At 48.9% G+C, this 18,348-nt stretch overlaps 2 protein-coding genes across 8 annotated transcripts in view; one reads left to right on the top strand and one right to left on the bottom strand.

Annotated features, from left to right (window-relative positions):
• The first annotated feature begins 1,546 nt into the window (after positions 1 to 1,546).
• LRRC73 (leucine rich repeat containing 73) lies at positions 1,547 to 11,645 on the top strand. Of its 2 annotated transcripts, XM_081000306.1 has the most exons (6): positions 1,726 to 2,953; positions 3,746 to 3,906; positions 6,264 to 6,386; positions 8,913 to 9,013; positions 9,244 to 9,427; positions 11,100 to 11,237. In XM_081000306.1, exons 1-6 carry the CDS (start codon positions 2,682 to 2,684, stop codon positions 11,168 to 11,170), a joined length of 912 nt encoding a protein of 303 aa, XP_080856432.1. In that variant the 5' UTR covers positions 1,726 to 2,681; the 3' UTR covers positions 11,171 to 11,237. The 2 variants fall into 2 exon arrangements, with proteins under 2 accessions (XP_080856433.1, XP_080856432.1); XM_081000307.1 differs by lacking the exon at positions 6,264 to 6,386 and having other exon boundaries at positions 1,547 to 2,953; positions 11,100 to 11,645.
• Positions 11,646 to 14,350: 2,705 nt separating this feature from the next.
• TJAP1 (tight junction associated protein 1) overlaps positions 14,351 to 18,348 on the bottom strand; it is a 47,813-nt gene continuing 43,815 nt past the window's right edge. For all 6 annotated transcript variants that reach the window (XM_081000187.1, XM_081000188.1, XM_081000186.1 and 3 more), the window contains one exon: positions 14,351 to 18,337. In XM_081000187.1, coding sequence (XP_080856313.1) covers positions 17,018 to 18,337 — 1,320 coding nt within the window. In that variant the 3' untranslated portion in view covers positions 14,351 to 17,017. The remainder of the gene's footprint in view (positions 18,338 to 18,348) is intronic.

The raw sequence follows: 18,348 nt of genomic DNA, 5'->3' as shown, positions 1-18,348 counted from the left end.
CTGTGTGTGCATAAGGAATGTTACAGAAAAGGCTCAGGTCACTGCCCTGAAGCGCTGGCTGTTAAAAATCTGACACAAGGCAGGAAAAGGAAGTAGAGGTAGGAGTAAACAAGCAGAGAATGTGCAACTCAGTCACACACATTTAGGCTTGATTATGGGCCTAGTTACCTGTAGGTCCACCTTCCCCAACTTGGTGCCCTCCAAATGTTTCGGGAATGCTGGCTGGAGCTGACGGGGACTGACCAGCACCCGGTTGGGGGAGGCTGCTGCTGAAATAAGTGAAGAGAGCTGGGATCACACAGGTGTTCTGGGAGACTGTTCTAAGCAGCAATGGAGGAAAGGCAAAGTGGTTCCTCCCCAATTCCCTCATTCCATAATGGCAGTAATAAGTCCTTCTGGCCTGCTCTGGGTGGATATACTCATATACAAAAGGTTAACACTCCTGCTCCTTCAGTTGCAGACCTTGCTTTATCTTGCATCTCCATTTCTGCTTACACCTAAAGCTGAGGTAAAATGAAACACAGATTAAGAGATGTGTAATCCTTTAATACAGTACAAACCTCTACTGTACAGTACTGCCCTTTGGCTGCTGCTCCTGCTCCTGTAGAGTTCATGAATACAGGAGCAGAGCAGAGCCACTCAGAGAACCAAAGGCTATTTTTGCTATCATTTTGGGTGTTCCACTCACCCATTCGCATGAATCCTACAGGGGCTCAAAGCGTTTTACAGATAAAATAGGAACAGCTAAAAACTTTTTGAAAAGAACAATAATTAAAAACAATTAAGCATTTATATACTGTAATCAAAACTATATATAAACAGAGCAGATCTATTAAAAACTTACAGATGAAAAAAAATATTCCCATGAGTGCTTCCATTAAAAGAAAGATGATGTGGGAATTGTCTTTATGACTGCAGGAGTGGTCTTGCTGGGAATAAGGACCTGGACGTGAGGCGTGCGGAGGATGTCCAAGCTTGACTTCTCAGCCATTTTGGAAACGTGGTGCTGGAAACAGGGAAGGATCTACCAGCCACCGTTGCCGCTGCTGTTTAAACTACTAGACAGATAAAACAGACATACTGTATATCATGCCTCCTTTTACTCTTGGAGAGGCCCCCATCCGAACCTATTCTAAGCGGCAGATTCCCTGCTCTGGAACTTGCGCCGTCAAAACGGGGCGCCTCTGAGCAACTGCAGAGTTCATTTCTCTCATCGCAGCCGAGGAAGCGCGAAAATGCTGGTCCCAATCCCACCACCCCCCTCCACGACCCCACTCCCTTGAAGGTCAGTCTGCGGCTCTGGGTCACAGGGTGCGGCTCGGCCCACGATCCGCCGCACAGTCGCATCCAAGAGATGGCGCAAAGCATCTCGCCGAGAGGGAAGACGGAGGTCTCCAGGACCCCGCCCGGCCCCGGCTTCCTCCACCAACCGAGCGCCTGGATCTAGATTAAATCCCGTCAGCCCCGGCCTCACGCACAGCCCCTGTCGGCGGGGAGGGCCTGGAGGTGGAGCCCGGGGCAGGACAGCGCGCCTGGGGAGGCGGCGGGGCGGCAGTAGCCGCGTGGCCCGGCTTGGCAAGAGCGCAGGCTGCGGTGCCTGGCTGTGGCCATAGGAACCGGCGCAGCGCCAAACAAAGCTGGGTCCTCCTCCCTCGCTCCCTCCTCCCGCCCCGCCACACGCGCACCCTGGGGGCATAAGGAGGGAGGAGACAGCGCAGCTCCGGTCTCTGCGGCGGCTCTGGCGACTCCGTCCCGCCGCCGGCACTATGCGCTGGGCGCTGCCGCGGGAGCCGCCGGTGCGCTAAGAGGAGGAGGAGCAGGCGCGGCGGCCGGAGGAGGGACTCGCGCCCGGGAGTCGTCGGATCTGCCCCGGGCCCGGGAGTGAAGGCGGAGCAGGTGCGGCGGCAGGAGCGGCAGTACAAGCCTCAGCGACCGAGGCTGCATTGCTGTGGGTGGCAAGGAGGGCGCCGGGGAAGGGGGAAGATCATTCATAGACGCCTGAAGCTGGAGGGCACGGCAGCCCGCCCCCACCCCTTCCCCGGCGGACACGGCGGCTTGTTCTCCGATTGCGCAGAAGCCTGAATACACACACACACGCTCGTTTTTTTTCTATTCGTGTGAAATTCCAGAAAGGATCTGGCACCGATTTGGATTTGCATTTCTTGCTCCTGTTATTTCACATTGCCTGGCATCTGCCTGTACCACCTTATCCCAGTCTGCTCACCTTACGCTCTTCACAACCCTGCTCGGGACTGGAAAGCGCTCTGTTTTTGACATATCTTAGAGAGTACCCATTATTGTTCTCCACATGCTTTAATTTGGAGTTGCACAGAATTTACCTTGATGCATCCGGGTCGCATAGAAGTTTCTACGCGGATCCGGCTTGCGCAACGCTTAAAGCCGCTTTAAGGAGCACCTATTTGAACTGCGTACAAGAAGTACTGTATTCTGGCCTGAGCCGAATAGCACATTGAATTCGGGTATTGTAACATTGCACCGTGGCCTCCAGCTTCGTTTGCACAGGATTGCACAACCGTCGGTCCACTGATTTCCTTAACGCGCTCCTTACCTCTTCTGATCCGGATTGCAAAGCAATCCCTGCACTGCTCTGGATTGCACGTTGCTTGCACAAATCCGGATTAGTTTGCTGCTGAGAGTGTTTTATTCACAAAGATATAAATATGTTGCCGGGATCTATCCAGATCTCTGGGGAGACTTTATCAAGTGCCGAGATTCGGGATATCTGTGAGAGCCTGAGAGAGAACTCCATCAAACTGCTTTCGCTCCGGGGCTGTCAGCTTTCCGACAGAGATTTTGGCCGCATCTGCAGGGGGGTCGCAGAATCTCACTCCTTAGCTCAACTTAATCTTAACTTGGGGATTGTCTCCAATATCAATCGGGTCAAGCAACTGGCTGAAGCCCTGAAGACCAACCGCTCTGTCCAGTCTTTGTTGTGAGTAGCCCTCTGCTTAGTAGGACTTGAGGAAAGGTGCCCAGTTCTGCTGGCAGAAGTCTTGCAGTCCGATTCATATGCATGTTTACTCAAAAGTAAGCCCCATTATGTTAAATAGATCTTACTCACAGGTAAGTGTGTATAGGATTGCAGCTGTTGCTGGTGAGCTTCCAAAATTGTTTAGTGTATCTGTGTAGTCCAAACCCCACTTACTGGGAGCAAATCCCATTGACTTCTGAGTAGACATGGATATATAATTGAGCTGTTAGTCCTTAACACCTTTTAACTAACCTTTTGCTCCAGGTGCAAAGTTTCACACACACACACACACATACCAAAAGGGCTTTGAGGGCAAGGTTGTGATTCTAATCCAAAATGGTGATAGCATTCTAGATTATTTCAAACCCAATAGATTAATCTTCTTAAACAGAAACAGTGAAACTTGGATTTGGGCAACATTTTATTACCCTAAGCCAAATTCCAGTATATCTCAGGGCAGCAAACCTATGTATGTTGTGTCAGAAGGAAGAGTAGGACACTGAAACGCAGGTGGGGGGGAGGGAGGAAACCATAGTGATAAAGGAATCTGCTACCATGGCAGAAAAGGGAGTGGGGAGTAAGGAAGCAGATTCAAATACTCCATTAATGACTCTTCGTCTTTTAGAGTTGTTGGTATAAATCGCCCCTGTTAATTTATTTATTGCATTTCTTTGTCATAGTTTGAGCTGGGTGAAGTCAACTGCAACTCTTGAGGAACGATAGTTTAATTCCTAACCATTTATTCTTGCACAGCCTCCACGGAAGTCCCCTGACAGACGCTGGTCTGGCTCTTCTGAACCCAGCACTCTCCATCCATCCCTCACTAGTGGCCTTGGACTTGGGGGACTGCATGCTGGGTGATGAAGGTATTAACTTGATCTGTGGACTGCTCCCTCCTGATGGGGCCAAGTCAGGTAAGCCAAATTGGATGTGTGGAGTTCTTGTATATCTTTGGAGCTCATAATGGACTTCAGATCTTTGTTCATACAATTCTATAGTTGGAACAGTTGTGGAGGTAATGTCCACTCCCTGTTCAGTACAGGATCTGCAGTACAGGATGCAACCACAGCATCCCTGACAGATGGCTGTCCAGCCTCCGCTTAAATACTTCCCATGGCAGCCTGTTCTTTGTTTAACAGCTCTAACCATTGGGGAAGTTTCTGTTCCTAACTTCTAGCCAAAATTTGCTCTCCTGCAATTTCCACATGCTGGTTCTGGAACAGCAGAGCACAAGTCTCCTCTGCTTTCATGACATCCCTTTAAACTATTGTTTTTTTTCTTCAGAGAGGAAAGAGACCCCCTGACAAATTGTAGCACTGAGTTTTCAGCACAGTGAAATTATAGTGAAATTTACTCTGTCGGCTAAGGATCCCTGGCTTGCTAAGAATAAGTGGATTCTCATTCTGGGAGAGAAGGTATTCAGAATAGAAGTAATTATACTTTGCCCTATTACAGAACTAAACAGTGTCATTTCCCACTAAGTCAGTGTGAGGATCTGTAGGCTTTGCAGTCGTTTTGCATTTTATTTTTTGCAACCAAAACTTGATGCTGTCACATTAAAAGCCGTTTTCCTTTTTCTGAAATGCCCTATTTTGGTGCTACTCAGAAATATCACCAAAGGTTATTTTTTGCTCAAGGAATTATCTTGAGCTAAATCAAAAGTCTTTTGAGAAAAGAGTATTGGAGACTGGCGGACTGGAAAATAATACTTTGACCGAGTTTTCAGCCGTCCTTTTCCACTCTACTGCATTAAGCATGCCACTAGGCTTGCAAGAGCAAAATCTGGAGGGAAAAAAATAAGGGCACTGCAGATCTGTTGTGTGTATTCTGGTAAATTTGGAACCTTGGTGTTTAACATGATCTATTAGAAAGAAACATTGCCCCTCTGCCTTTTTGCATGAGATCATCCTTTCACCTTAAAGAGCTCTTCTTTCTTGCTTCTTCTTGTCCTTCTTGTGATAGCACTTTGTCCTCTTTTGGGGCCTGCTGTTCTGTGGTTGGGGTGGTGTGCAGCTAGTTGTGAAAGGGAAAGGGAACAGGCCAGGGATCAAGAACTTGTTGTCCTCCATATGTTCTTGGATTAAAATTCCCCTCATCTGTGACCATTGGCCATGCTGGCTAGGATTGATGGGGGTTGAAAAAGTCCACAACATCTGGAGGGATTTATTTTTTTTAACCTGCCCTGGAATCTGCTGGTGAAGGGCGGGTAATATATTTTATAATAAAAATAATAAGGTTTCCCATCTCTAGTGTAGACAAATGAGGGCATCATTCAGGCAGTATCATGCCAGAAAAGTAACTCTGTAAGTATGATGCAAATTATTCTGCTTGTAGCCTGTTAGCATGTGAAAATTAGCACAACATGTGCTCCCAATGCTTATCTTGGGAACAGTTTCCACAACATTTATGTCTACAGTTATCAGACTCAGCTGAAGTGTGTGTTCACATGGGCAAATGTAGCATGTCATCAAATGCTGCCAAAGTTGCAGGGCATTCAGGAACATTTAATTGTTATTTATTATTATTTGTGTCCCACCCTTTCTCCCAAAGGAGCCAAGAGTGGCAAACATCAAAATGTCAAATTCTAATCAAGCATTCACAAGATGACTTGGTACAGATTAGTTTTCCTTTCCCTTATTTTATTTTTTATCAACCTTGGGGTTGTGGGTGCTGTTAGAGTTTCCTTTGCCAGCCACCAAAATGACTTGAGCCACTTCTGCTCCAAGAAGCCTTTAAAAGGGTGGAGGACAACAATTTAACTACATGTTTAATGTCTCTGAATACAACTTGTGTTAACATACAACTGTCCCACAGTTTGTTCTTAAGAAATCTGTCCTTTTAACCATCCTGATAGTTTGCCCAAAAGAGTGGTTAAAATGTTTTCAGGGGTTGTTTAGTAGTAGTAGTAGTAGTAGTAGTAGTAGTAGTAGTACAGTGGTACCTCTGGTTGCGAATGGGATCTGTTCCGAAGGCCCGTTCACAACCTGAAGTGCTGTATCTGCGCATGCACGAGCGGCAAAACCTGGAAGTAACCCTTTCCGGTACTTCCGGGTCGCTGCGGGACACAACCTGAAAAGACGTAACCTGAAGCGTCCATAACATGAGGTATGACTGTAGTAGTAGTAGTATTTTAAAGCAAATGTAAAGAGATTTTAATCCACACCCATGATTCTGAAGGGAGAAGAAAAGGGCAGTATATATGCAGTTGATTATAATCCTGAATACAAGAGTGAGATCTTGTGACTGTGTAAACTCACTTGGCTTCCCTTAGGTTTGAAGGAGTTGACTCTCAGTGCTAACCCTGGCATCACAGCCAAAGGATGGGGGCGCCTGGCTATTGCAGTGGCTCATAGTTCCCAGGTGCGAGTGTTGAACTTGGACTACAACCCACTGGGTGAGAAGAGCATGGATATCGTGCGTGGCTTATGTGTGTCTCTTTCTTTCTTTCTTTCTTCTCTCTCTCTCTCTCTCTCTCTCTCTCTCTTTCTTTTAAACAAGTGGGGATGTTGCTTGGTTAATGATAGTTAAAGAGCCCACATCTAGGACAAGTCCAATCACAATCCAACTCGGCCCTTCCTCTTCATTCTTTTATGTATTTTTTTAATTTCTCAAGGCGGCAAACAGAGCAGATAACAAAACACTGTGAAACAAGTATCCATTCCAATATTACACACACTCTCTGAAAATAAACACAAGCTAATTTAACATTTCCAAAACCACCATCATACTAAGCTACCAGAAAATGAATCAGTCAAAAGCTATGCCTGCAAGTGCAGTATTATGACGGGGCCCAGCACATCTTACTTGGCAAAGCATTCCACGTAGTTGGGTGCCATAACAGAGAAGGTCCTGACCCTGGTTGAAAGCAGCCTTGCCTTTTGAGGTTGAGGCAGCTCCTAGGTCCAAAGCTGTTTAAGGGTTTTTAAAACCAACCCTAGCACCTTGAATCGAGCTTGAAACTAATCAGCAGTGATTAGTTTCTGATAACAGAAAACCAATATGATGGAATCAAATCGCCAAACACCTGTCAAGCGGACTTAGGGCTGTGTGAGAAGTGCACACACTGGGTGCTAAGCTCGGGGGGGGGCGCCCTCTCAAAGGCATTGGGCTTTGGGAAGGAGGCATGAGGGCTCGGATAGAGTCCTAGAGTCTTGTCCCCCCTCTTCCTAAAGCCTAGTTAACACTTTCCCAGCTTTGGGAAGGAGGTGGGAGGGTTCTAGACCTTGCCAGAGCCCCCGCACCTCCTTCTCAAAGCTGGGCTCCTCCTCACTTGCCTTTGGGAAGGCAGCATGAGGGTGGCAGAGGTGCCTTACACAGGCTTTCATAATAGTAGTACCCAAGTTCACCACTCCACCTGTCAGCACTCTGGCTGCAGTATTTTGCCCTGTTTGCAGGTTCTGGACAGTTTTGAAGGCCTGCCTCACACAGAGCACCTTACAATGGTTCAATTTGGAAGTTGCTGAATGACTGGCAGCTGGCATCCACAGAGGGCCATTGTGTCTTAATGGTTAGGTAACATAGCAAGTTGCTTTTTACTGAGTCAGACCACGGTCCATCTCGATCTACACCAAGAATGAGAATGCCACCCTCCAGAAGTTGGACTTCCACTCCCATCAGCCCACCCAACATGGCTGATGGTAAGGGATTATGGGAGTTGTAGTTCAGAGGCACCTGAAGGGTCAGAGAGGTGCTCCGTCCACCTGGTCTGTACTTAGGTAGCCTCTCTCCATTATTTCAGACAGGAATGTTTCCCATCCTGTGTGATCTGTCCTTGAGCTACAGCCCCTTTCTTTTCCTGATAGAGTTTGCATATGTGTGTAAACTAGTATCCCCTTTGTCTGGAATAGAGTTACCACCTTTGCGCTTTTTTTTTTTTTTTAAGGCCTAAGCAATAGGCTATTAAAGAACCTGGCCATTCAAAATACGAAATGGAACAGACAATTGCCAGCCTGGGCCAGGGAGAATATAAGATGGCGGCCTACCATGTTCTGCAAGGGATGAGACTTGCTTCCAAGCTGAGGAGGCCTGAAGAGCAGCCCGCCATACAGGCCTTAGGTTATGTGCACTTCCTCTTCCTGTGTACAGTGTGGCAGTACCCATCCTCCAAATGTTATCTTTGCAGCCCCATGTAGGCTGCTGCCACTGGGCTTGGGAGTCAGACCATGCTTCTTCCCCCGCCCTTGCCTCCTCATCTTCTTCCAAATACAGCAAAGAGGAGAGGAGCCCCAGCAGTGGTTACCATGGAAACCGCCTCTCTCCCTCTCTCTGCAGCTGTGCTGCCTGAGCAGAATTGGCAGCTGGTGAGAGAAGAGACTAGACCAGGCAGCTCTCCCCTCTCCCCATCCCTCCTGCCTCAGGGAAGCAAATGTGAGACGCTCCTCAGCACACCCCACCTAATCCTGCCCTTTCAAAACTGGGCGAGGCCTTTCTTCTTTCTGCCTTTCCACTGTCAGGGTTTACCCTGCAAAATGAGAGGTGCTCAGGCCTTAAAGCCTGGCAGAAGGCTTCTTCTCTGACCCAGAAGCAATTCCTTCTAATTAAGACTAAGCTCGCCTAGAGGTTATGTGCTGCTGCCCCAGGTGCAGAGATACCGTTTCCCCCCCTAGCCAATTTAAGAAGAGAAAGAAAAGCAGCAGCAGCAGCAGCAAAACAGATGCATAATGTGATCACTCTTCCCCAGTGTCTTGTGCCTTTAACAGGCAGACATTAAACAGGTGCAGCACCTTTGAGTGGGATTAGAAAACTGCACCTGTTGAATGCATCTGTGGCGTTATTAAACAAGTGCCATTTTGGGGGTGGGGAGGTGCTGGTAGAGTTGAGGTTGTTGTACTGCCCAGCAAATTCTGCCACTCCTGGAATGGCTGCATGCAACATGGCCTCTGTGAGGTCTTCTAACATCTCCTGACTTTCTACTGTCTAGGTGACCAAATAGCAGGAATGCTGGCAGTTTCTGTGGCGTCCAGCCGCACCCTCGAGGTTTTGGACTTGGAAGGAACAGGACTCACCAACCAATCAGCCTTGGTAAGGAGAACATGGTCCTTTGCCGCCTTCTGTTCGCCTTCTAAGTCATGGAAGTGGGCAGACTAGTTTGTCTACTTTTATTTTCTCCAAATGCACTCTTTCCCCAAATGCACTGTCTCAGGGGCAGTTTGTCAGGAAGACTGGAGCCCCTTTGCATTCTCCTTCCTTGGTTCTCTTGCCTCTAAGCTGAGTTGCTTACCAACCAGCCTCTCGACTCTTGCTCTGTTCAGATCCTGCTGGATATGGTGGAAAACTACCCGACAGCTTTGCGGACGCTGATCCTGGCAGAGAACAACATCAGCCCTGAACTTCAGCAGCAGATCTCCGACCTTCTTTCTGAGGGTGAGGAAGACGACGAGACGGAGACTCGTGAAGTCATGGCAAGAGAGAAGAACAACTGGATCTGCCAGAGCAGTAAGTCTGCTGGGGCCTCCAAGGAGGAGGAAGATTGGGGCGGGGGGGGGGGAGGTGAACATGGAAGGGGGAGGCTGACCATGGGAAACCATGACACTCAGGCCCTTAAAAAATTGAAGGTCACGGAATTTCAGTACTGGTATTTCAGAGCATCATAGAATCATAGGGTTGGAAGGGACCATGAGAGTCATCTAGTCCAACCCTCCTCAGTGCAGGAATCTTTTGCCCAGTGTGAGTCTCGAATCCATAACCCTGAGATTAAGAGTCTCATGCTCTACCAGCTGAGCTAAAATGCACACATAGAAGCGTATACTTTTGTCCCAGTATTGATATCAGAATAGAGCTTAGTTAGGGATGAAAACACTTTCCTACACTATGAAATCTAGTCCTTGGCGCAAATGCACTGGCAGCACTAAACTGAAATGCAATCCAGCCGCTAATGATTTTCTGAAACCAACCCTACAAATTGGCTTATGAAGGGGTGGTAATCTCCTGTTTGAACAAAAACCAAAGTCTGGTATCCCATTTGGGTTCTTTTGTGTAATCATAGGGCAAAGCCTTAAATGGAAACCTCGGTCCAGTATACCTGAAGGAGCGTCTCCACCTCCATTGTTCTGCCCGGACACTGAGGTCCAGCGCCGAGGGCCTTCTGGTGGTTCCCTCGCTGCGAGAAGCCAAGTTACAGGGAACCAGGCAGAGGGCCTTCTCGGTAGTGGCACCCTCCCACCAGATGTCAAAGAGAAAAATAACTACCCAACTTTTAGAAGACATCTGAAGGCAGCCCTTTTTAGGGAAGCTTTTAATGTTTAATAGGTTATTGTATTTTGGTGTTTTGTTGGAAGCTGCCCAGAGTGGCTGGGGAAACCCAGCCAGATGGGCGGGGTATAAATAAATTATTATTATTATTAAGCACATCTCATGTGCCTATCAAGCGGAGAGCTACTGTTGTCTCCGTATTACAGGAGTTAAAGGAAAATACTAGAGCAAGTTAACTGTGGATGCCTAAGCACAGAGTTTAATCCAGCTTCACATTAGCAGGCCTCCTTTTTAACTGTGTATTTTGGAAAAGGAAACGTTGTTGTGTGCAGACTTCAAATCAGGAGGCAGCACATCCTAATGGGTGTTCTGATACTGCACTTGGCGCCCAATAATTACAACAGAATTGGGCTACTTGTGTAGCCCTTACCTTCCCCAACCTGGTGCTTATTTGAACTTTCATCATCCTTGACCGTTGACCAAACTGGTGGATGCTGGAAACAAGGAGGGCACCAGATTAAGGAAGGCTAGTGGAACCACACAGCTTGTCTGCTGTGAATCCAGGGAGTGGGTAGGAAGAGAGGGGACAGGACTCTATGTGGTCATGGTCTGCAGCTACAATTGCAATCCCACTTATCTGGGAGTAAGCCCCATTGAATTCAATAAGAGACACTTCTGCGTAGACATGGTTAGTATTGTGCTATACACTTTAGGCATAAAATGAATCTATTTAGTCGCCAAGTGCTTCACTTCAGGAGTACTCAAGCTAGTGCTTTCTTGAATTGTACTTAACGCTTCATGTTCTCCTTTATAATAGAGTCTTCCTAGCTCTGTGCTTAGGATCCAGCTACAAATCACGGTTGTCCCCCTCCAAATCCTGTTCATTGGCTAAAACCACCTTTTCTCCATTTCGCAGATTCTAGTTCCCAGATGGTCTTGGTAACTTCGGGCCTTGGAGAAAGTCTTCTAGCAGAAACAGAGATGTGAAAAGGAAACTCCCATTGCCTCTGATGAGAACATCATTTCCATGTATGTGGAAAGACTGTGTTTATTTTTTTTAAAAAAAGTGCATTCACACATATATCATGTGTGAATGTGTACTGTGCTTGTGTGTTTGCAAGTGAGTGTATGCACTAGGCAAACAGATGGGTGTGAAAGCCTAATGTCTATGTGTAATTGCTGCGCCTGCCCTGAGTGCAGATCCACACACTGTGTCTTACTGAAGTCACTTTTAGCTCCACACTGGGATGTGACCCAAGTTAATCTCGATGTCTGTGTCACACAACTTGTCAGTTGCTTGTGATTGTCCAGTTGCTGTATTTTTAGGTCGCACCATCCATTCTTGACTAATCTTTGCGGGAGGCTGTATTTATTCAGATGTGTATATTTATGTATAACAGATACTTTTTATTGCTTGTACCTATGTCTTAAGTAGAATTTTATATAAAGTTCACAGAAATGGCCCAGTTGTGGCCATGAGGCTCTTTCCTTTCTAACTACGCATCAGCAAGGCAGCTTCACTAAGGGAAATAATGCAACCTTACGTTGTTCTTTAGTCGTTTAGTCGTGTCCGACTCTTCGTGACCCCATGGACCAGAGCACGCCAGGCACTCCAGTCTTCAATGCATTACTATGAGGCTGCATTGTGACAAAGACAATGCAACCTTATAGTAATGCATTTTTTGTTGCGCTGCCTCTAATGGGCTGAGAAAGCAACTTAGCACTTGATAATTAAGTCTACAACCCCCACAAAGAGAAAGCTGATTTCTGTTAGCAGAAGGCTCCTGTGAACCAGGCCTTATATAGCCTAAACCAGGGGTAGGCAACTTAAGGTCCGTGGGCCGGATGCGGCCCAATTGCCTTCTCAATCTGGCCCGCTGACAGTCCGGAAATCAGCGTGTTTTTACATGAGTAAAATGTGTCATTTTATTTAAAATGCATCTCTGGATTATTTGTGGGGCAAAGGAATTCGTTCATCCCCCCCCAAAAAAAATATATAGTCCGGCCCACCACAAGTTCTGAGGGACAGTGGACCAGCCCACGGATGAAAAAGGTTGCTGACCCCTGGCCTAAATAATTATTTTCCCCAAATAAGTTGGAGTGAATGCCCTTGAGTTCCATAATGACTGTACTAAGACACTCAAGGCAGTCACAGGTGCTACCAGAAATACCCAGGAGAAAAAATTGCATAGGGACAGAGTGCACACTTTGGGTGCTCTTGAAGTATCCCTAATTTCAGAAGGCTGCATTACCTTGAAGGTAATAACTTGGGCCATTTGCCAGCAGTGGAGGTGGCCACATCCCTATCAATCTATGCACACAAGCACCTCTCATTCAACCCTCTCTTTCACATTGACCCTACAGCAATTTTCATTGCGGGAGGAACTCATTGTCAGCCCCAATGGGAGGGGTTTTTATTGCTAAATTGCAGGAGTGCGGCCCCTGCTCTAGATCAGGATTATGGTAAGAGGCAAAGGGTTAAAGCCCCCTCCCAACAACCCCCCACTGGTCCCAATTCAGATTCGTTCCCCCACTGCCTGCAATTTGATGCTTTCCTTCCTGCATCAGCGGAGAACACAGAGGTCTAGAGGGAAGAAGCAGGCAGAAGCAGAGGCTCTGGTAGTCTGATGGGACTGCATCCTGGATCCCAGGTTCCCCCCAGCTTAAATACTGAAGTTAACATCAGAGGACTAAACTGGTCTGGTTGTGATCCAGTGACAAGTAAGATCTAAGGCAGTGAGCATTGGCTCTGCTCTGTCGTTCAGAATCTGCTCCATTTTTACATTTGAAGATATGTGCACTTCTAAGCACACAAACCCAACTTCAAGCAAATCCCAAAGTGCTATACGCGGACAACTACTGACCTTGCTTCTTTTGCGTAAACAGCCACTTCACTGCGGGGAAACTGTTGTGGAATAGTATGCACAATGGCTGCAAAATGGGGCAACAAGAAATACCTCCTGTTCTCCTGTTGGGAACTGTGGTCCTCCAGCAACTGTTGACTACTACAGCTCCCACCATCTCCAACCACTGGCCATCCTGGCTGGGGCTAATGGTAGCTGCAGTCTAATAACATCTGGAGGGCCACAAGTTCTCCATCTGTGACGTAAGGCCTCAGCCATGTAAGGCAGTTTGTGGAAATGTGTTTTGTTACAATGGTACCCATGCTTCCTCCTAAGAGTTCACAGCGGCTCTGTTGTTTCCATGCAGGATTCTAGGGACAGCAGGACTCTGTTTTGCTTTGGACTATTTTCCTAGCCCCACACAAACAAAACCAATAAATTATTTTCTCTGTGTCAATCACAAAAGCCAAGAGAACCACCAGGAGGCAGCAGTGCCATGCAGCTTCTAATTAGGATATTGTGGCTGCCACAGACCGCATGATTTATGGGACAGCTACATAAACAGGGGGAGAGGGAATAGAGACATTATGTCGTGAAAGTGGACAATCTACTTCCATTTTACAGAGGCAGGTGCCTCGTCATATAGCAAGAGGTTGCTTTCTATCCTACAGAGGTCCAAATACAAACCCTACATTAGTAGCCCAGTTGCTAAAAGATCCAGAAGTAAACTGGCAATGTAAACAGAGTCATGACAATGGCTTATATTCAGCATAGCTCCATCAGTGCCATGTTTTTCCTTGGGAAGGCAAGCTCACCCTCTTCTGCCTTTGTGGATCCCCTAAACCTGCACAAAAAGACTTGGGGGTGGGGCAGAGTATTGCAAGCGTGGGAAGATACTCAGAGCTAGCAGAAGTCCATGTGCTGGCTTCAGCTAGCACAACCAGTTTCATGTGACCTACTGAGAAGACCGATCAAGTCTGGGTGTACCTTCACAAGGAGGGCCACAGATCACATTGTGCTTGCCGAAGGGTCTGAGATTCAATCCCATGCATCTCAAATTAAAGCAGGGCCTTCTCCGCATGTTGCTGAAATTCCAATTCTCATTAGCCCCAGGAAACATGGCCAATAGTAAGGGATGATGGGAATTTTCATCCTACAGTGTCTGGACCACAGGTTCACCAACCCTGAGTTAGAAGAATGAAAGGGAAGACCCTTTGCTTGCAGCCATGCAGAGCCGCAGGTCAAAAAACTGAACACCCTAAAAATCTGTGGTTTCGTATGCTCCCCTTTCAGCTCCTAGCAGCACAACAGTCAGCTTCAGACGTACTTTTAAAATAGTTTATTTCTGGCTTTAAAATATACATTATCAGTTTGAAAATCTCAGAAAAAACACATTAGTCGCAGATTAACAGTCTTGAGTTGGGACATTGTAAAATACGGGGCAGCCAAAGAAGGCAACTCAAGCTCCCCGAGAGAGAATTCATAATACTGCCAGAGAGGAGAAGGATGCAAAGGGCTGAGATGCAGGACTGCACAAAAGGAGCTCTGGGAGGAACGCTGCAGCAGCAGGACTAACACAGACCTGATACTCAATTCTCCTGCAGGTTTTCGCTGCCCAGACCCATGTGAAATAAATGGCACGGTTCGGTTGCACTCGAGAATGATCTTCTTTCTCTCCCCTCCTCCCAACCTTTAGTACAATAGAATTAAAGGAAATGGAGATTGGTCTCAATCAACATCGTAGTAACTGCTTGGAATTGTCCGTTTGGTGGCTGCAATTGTGACAGTTTCAGATTGCCTTATGTGCAGTTGTGCAGCCCAGCCACAGAAAAGAGGCCTGGGCTCCGGACTAAAAAATTGTCTCGGTGGGATGTGCTAAAATCAGTTCCATTTTCGAGAAGGGCCCAGATTCTATGGGATAGGCTTCACCCAGCACCATGTCTGTCCAATACTGACCACAAACAAGAGGTCACCAGGAAGCCCCAACGGCTTCCCATCTCCAGCAGCCTTTGCAGCAAGAAAGAGAGCACTGCAGTGCTGGAGCAGGAACATGTGGCAACTTGGATTCTACCTTTTGAAGAGCAAAGGAAATTCCAAGGAATCAAGGGTTGAAGGAGGAGAGTGGCTGAGCAAAGCAAGCAGCTGCCAGCTGTAGAAGTCAGATCTTTACTGGTTAAGTGCCGCATAGGCAAAATGTAGGGTGTCCATATTTAGCACCAATTTATTAGCGTAGCTAAACTGAAAATACTGAGTCACACCCCAATGCTGGGATGCAATTGCCAGCAGCTTATCAGCAAGAGAAGTGGCCAGTGAAGAAGGCCACATCAAAAAGTTAGCTATGGCCAGACTGCTCCACAATTAACACACAGCAGACCCTGGTTAGGTCTAAAGGGAGGCAGCAGGGGACAGCACAAAAGGCAAGTAGATCAACACAAGATAGGCCATGGAAGCCATCCAATGGATACTGGGAGGTTTCGGGGAAAGTTCTTGGTCCTGCAGGGCTATGAGTGGGTTTTCTGAGCAGCTTGCAGCTGCTTTGCTGGTGTTGGCAAGGGAGAAGACTCCCTGTACTGAGAAGAAAGGCTTTAGGGTACTCTCCAGCAGAAGATCACACAGACTCCATCCGGACATAAGCAGCTGGCAGTGCAACCAAGCTCAGCAGCCTAGTCTGCTCACTGTTTTCTTGAAGATTGCACTGGTTGCACCAAGGGCAGGCTAGGAAACTGCGTCTATGGAACGTGATCATTCAGTGAAAAATTCCTAACACTGGCAACCTTTTCCTCCCCAGGTGCGTGCACAGATATACGCAAAACACAGAAACATACTGCAAAGGGAGAAAAAAAAATACAACACTGAATACATACAAAAAACCAAAGCAAGTAGAGGAGGGGGAATATCAGACCTTGCCTAAGGCCTTGGGAAGGCACTAGTATCGATTTGGATCACAGCCCCGATAGGATGCTCATCCTCACTCACCAAGGGGCAAACAGGATGGTCCTACAGAGGCAAGATGGCCGCATTGCTTAGGCTTTAGCAACTCCTCAGCGGGTGGTGGCCATAGGGCAACAGCGACAATGAGATGAGCCGCTTCTTGCAGGGCAGATGCTCTCTGACCAATCCCCCCCACCCCATCCCTGCACATTCTTTGCTCGTTCACAAAAGAGGTAAGCACAATTCAAAAGACAAAGACCTATAAGAAAGCAAGTAAAAGAACACATAGCTTCACGTCATTCAAATGAGACACAGACCACCCAAGAAAGAGCCAACATGACAGTCACACACAGCCGAACCCATTATGGCAAATGGACCAGCCTCCATTTTGCTAGCTGGCTGGAGCAGGGAAGCTCCAAGGCTCATTCTGGCAGGCTCCTGAGTGGCGCTCCTCCCAACGAGTAACCATGCTGGGTTCAGGAAGCAAGGGAACTCTGGAGGTGGCCTCTGAGCATCATTCCACCTATTCATGCCAGCGCACATCCACGTAGCAGAATGCAGGAAAAGAAAGCAGCGAAGCTCACACATCTGGGGACGCCCACCTAACGGAAGCCGTCACACCTCACCCGCAGCCTTCACCTGGGGGAAGATTCATACAAGGAAAATAGGGACAGCGTGTTCCTACTTCTTGGCACGTAGGAATAGAGGCTTGAGATGCCGAAGGGGCGTAACTCAGAACCAACAATGGGATGGGATGTTAGCAGGAAGGAATTGGAGTGTGAAGGCAGAACTGAGCTGTGGAAGGAAGGGCATGAGTGCAAACTGAGCTGTGGACACAAAGCACCTGTGCTGGTGGGAACCCGAGTGTTTTGCCCTGGTGCTGTAGCAGGAGAGCTGCCTCCGTTCTTAGTGTGCATTAAAAAAGACAATAAATATATAAAAATGGCCTGGAATTCCTGGGAAGGAGTCCCATGACGGTCCTCCTTTCAACCTCAGGAGTAGAGTAACAGCCCTTGGGAGCTGGGTGCAACGCTGCACCTGGGCAGCTTCCTTCCTACCCTCAGTTGAGCAAGTTGCCTTGCTCCTGGGCCTGTGTCAGGCTGTCTTTCCGATGGAGGTGGTGAACCCCCATCCTCTTGGGGCTGCGGTGGGGGCGGCCCGGAGGAGGCTTGCTCTTGCTCTCCCTGCTCTGCTCGGAGCTGCCCTCTTGGCTGTTTTCCTGGCTTCCCTGCAGCAGCGTTTCCTGCTCTTCGGCCGGGCTCCCGGGCGAGTCGAGGTCTACGTAGTCTTTGTGCTTCTCTGGGGAAGAGCTGGTGGGCTCTGCCGCCCCCTCTCCGCCACCCCCTTGCAGCAGCTTGTGGGCTTCGTCCTGGGAGAAGTCCGTGCCGTAGTCGGAGGAGAGGTGGCCCCGGCGAGCGCGGGACTCGGTGCTGTCGGTGTCCGTGCTGGAGTCCCTGCTCACCGTCCAGCTGCAGCTCTGCACCGACTCCTCGCCATCCGAGTAGGTGGAGGCGGCCCGGCCGAGCTCCTGCATGGAGCGGCTGAACCGTTTCTGGAGCTCCTGGGCCGTGTCGCGGCTGAAGGAGGTGCGGTTCACCAGCACCCGCTCCGTGGTGGGGGGAGCCTTCTCCACAAACATCCGCTGCCAGTTGGCCAGCAGGTCCTCCTCGGAGCTGGCGGAGCTGGCGAAGGTGCTGGGCACCTGCGGGGGGCTGCTGAAGGGGCTGCTCTGCGAGGAGCCGTGAGCTCGGCTCACCTTGGGGGAGGGCTGGTAAGAGCAGCTGGAAGCCGAGCGCTGGCCCTCCGAGGCGGGGCTGCTGGGAAGGGTGCGCTGCCTGTCGCCGTTCTCCTCCTCCCCCTGGACCAGGCTCAAGGAGATGGCTTGGCGCGTGGCATAGGTGCAGTTGGGCAGGGGGCTGTTCTTCGGGATCCGCACCTTGTCTTCCGAGAACTCGATCACCTTGCGCCCCGGGTACATGGGGTGGGGTGGAGGCGGAGTGGGGTACGGGCTCAGCTTCTCAAATGTGGGCACCTCTCCAGGGAGGCCCTCCAAGCCGCTTGGAGGTTTGCAGCCCCCGTTCTGCTGCCTTGCTCCCTCTGCCCCCTCACTCCCAGGCTGGCCTGGGCTTGGGCAAGCGTCGGACGGAGCTCCGCTCATGTCGACGTGCACAAAGACGTCCTCGGCAATGGAGCAACTGCCGCTGCTGGATTTGGCCGAGTTGAGCACCAGGGACTCCGGCTTCTCCAGGACTCTGGCGATCACCGAGGTGGGCACCACATCCGATGGAGCCAAGCTGTGAGGGGCCTCCTGCCCGGGGCCAGAGGTCTCCTGAGTGCTATGCAGGTGCTTGTTGACCATGTCTTGCAGCTCGTAGGGAAGCTATGGAGACG

The sequence above is a fragment of the Podarcis pityusensis genome, assembly GCF_964106645.2.
Source record: "Podarcis pityusensis genome assembly, chromosome: 3".
Lineage (NCBI taxonomy): Eukaryota > Metazoa > Chordata > Lepidosauria > Squamata > Lacertidae > Podarcis > Podarcis pityusensis.
Note: the sequence above shows the minus strand (reverse complement) of the source record. Positions and strands in the feature narration are given on the sequence as shown.

Excerpts from the sequence above, each read along its gene's own strand:
- LRRC73 (XM_081000306.1), top strand. The coding sequence starts at position 2,682 with ATGTTGCCGGGATCTATCCAGATCTCTGGGGAGACTTTATCAAGTGCC. Across the intron at positions 2,954-3,745 it reads CGCTCTGTCCAGTCTTTGTT|CCTCCACGGAAGTCCCCTGA; the intron begins GTGAGTAGCCCT and ends ATTCTTGCACAG. Across the intron at positions 9,428-11,099 it reads CAACTGGATCTGCCAGAGCA|ATTCTAGTTCCCAGATGGTC; the intron begins GTAAGTCTGCTG and ends TCCATTTCGCAG.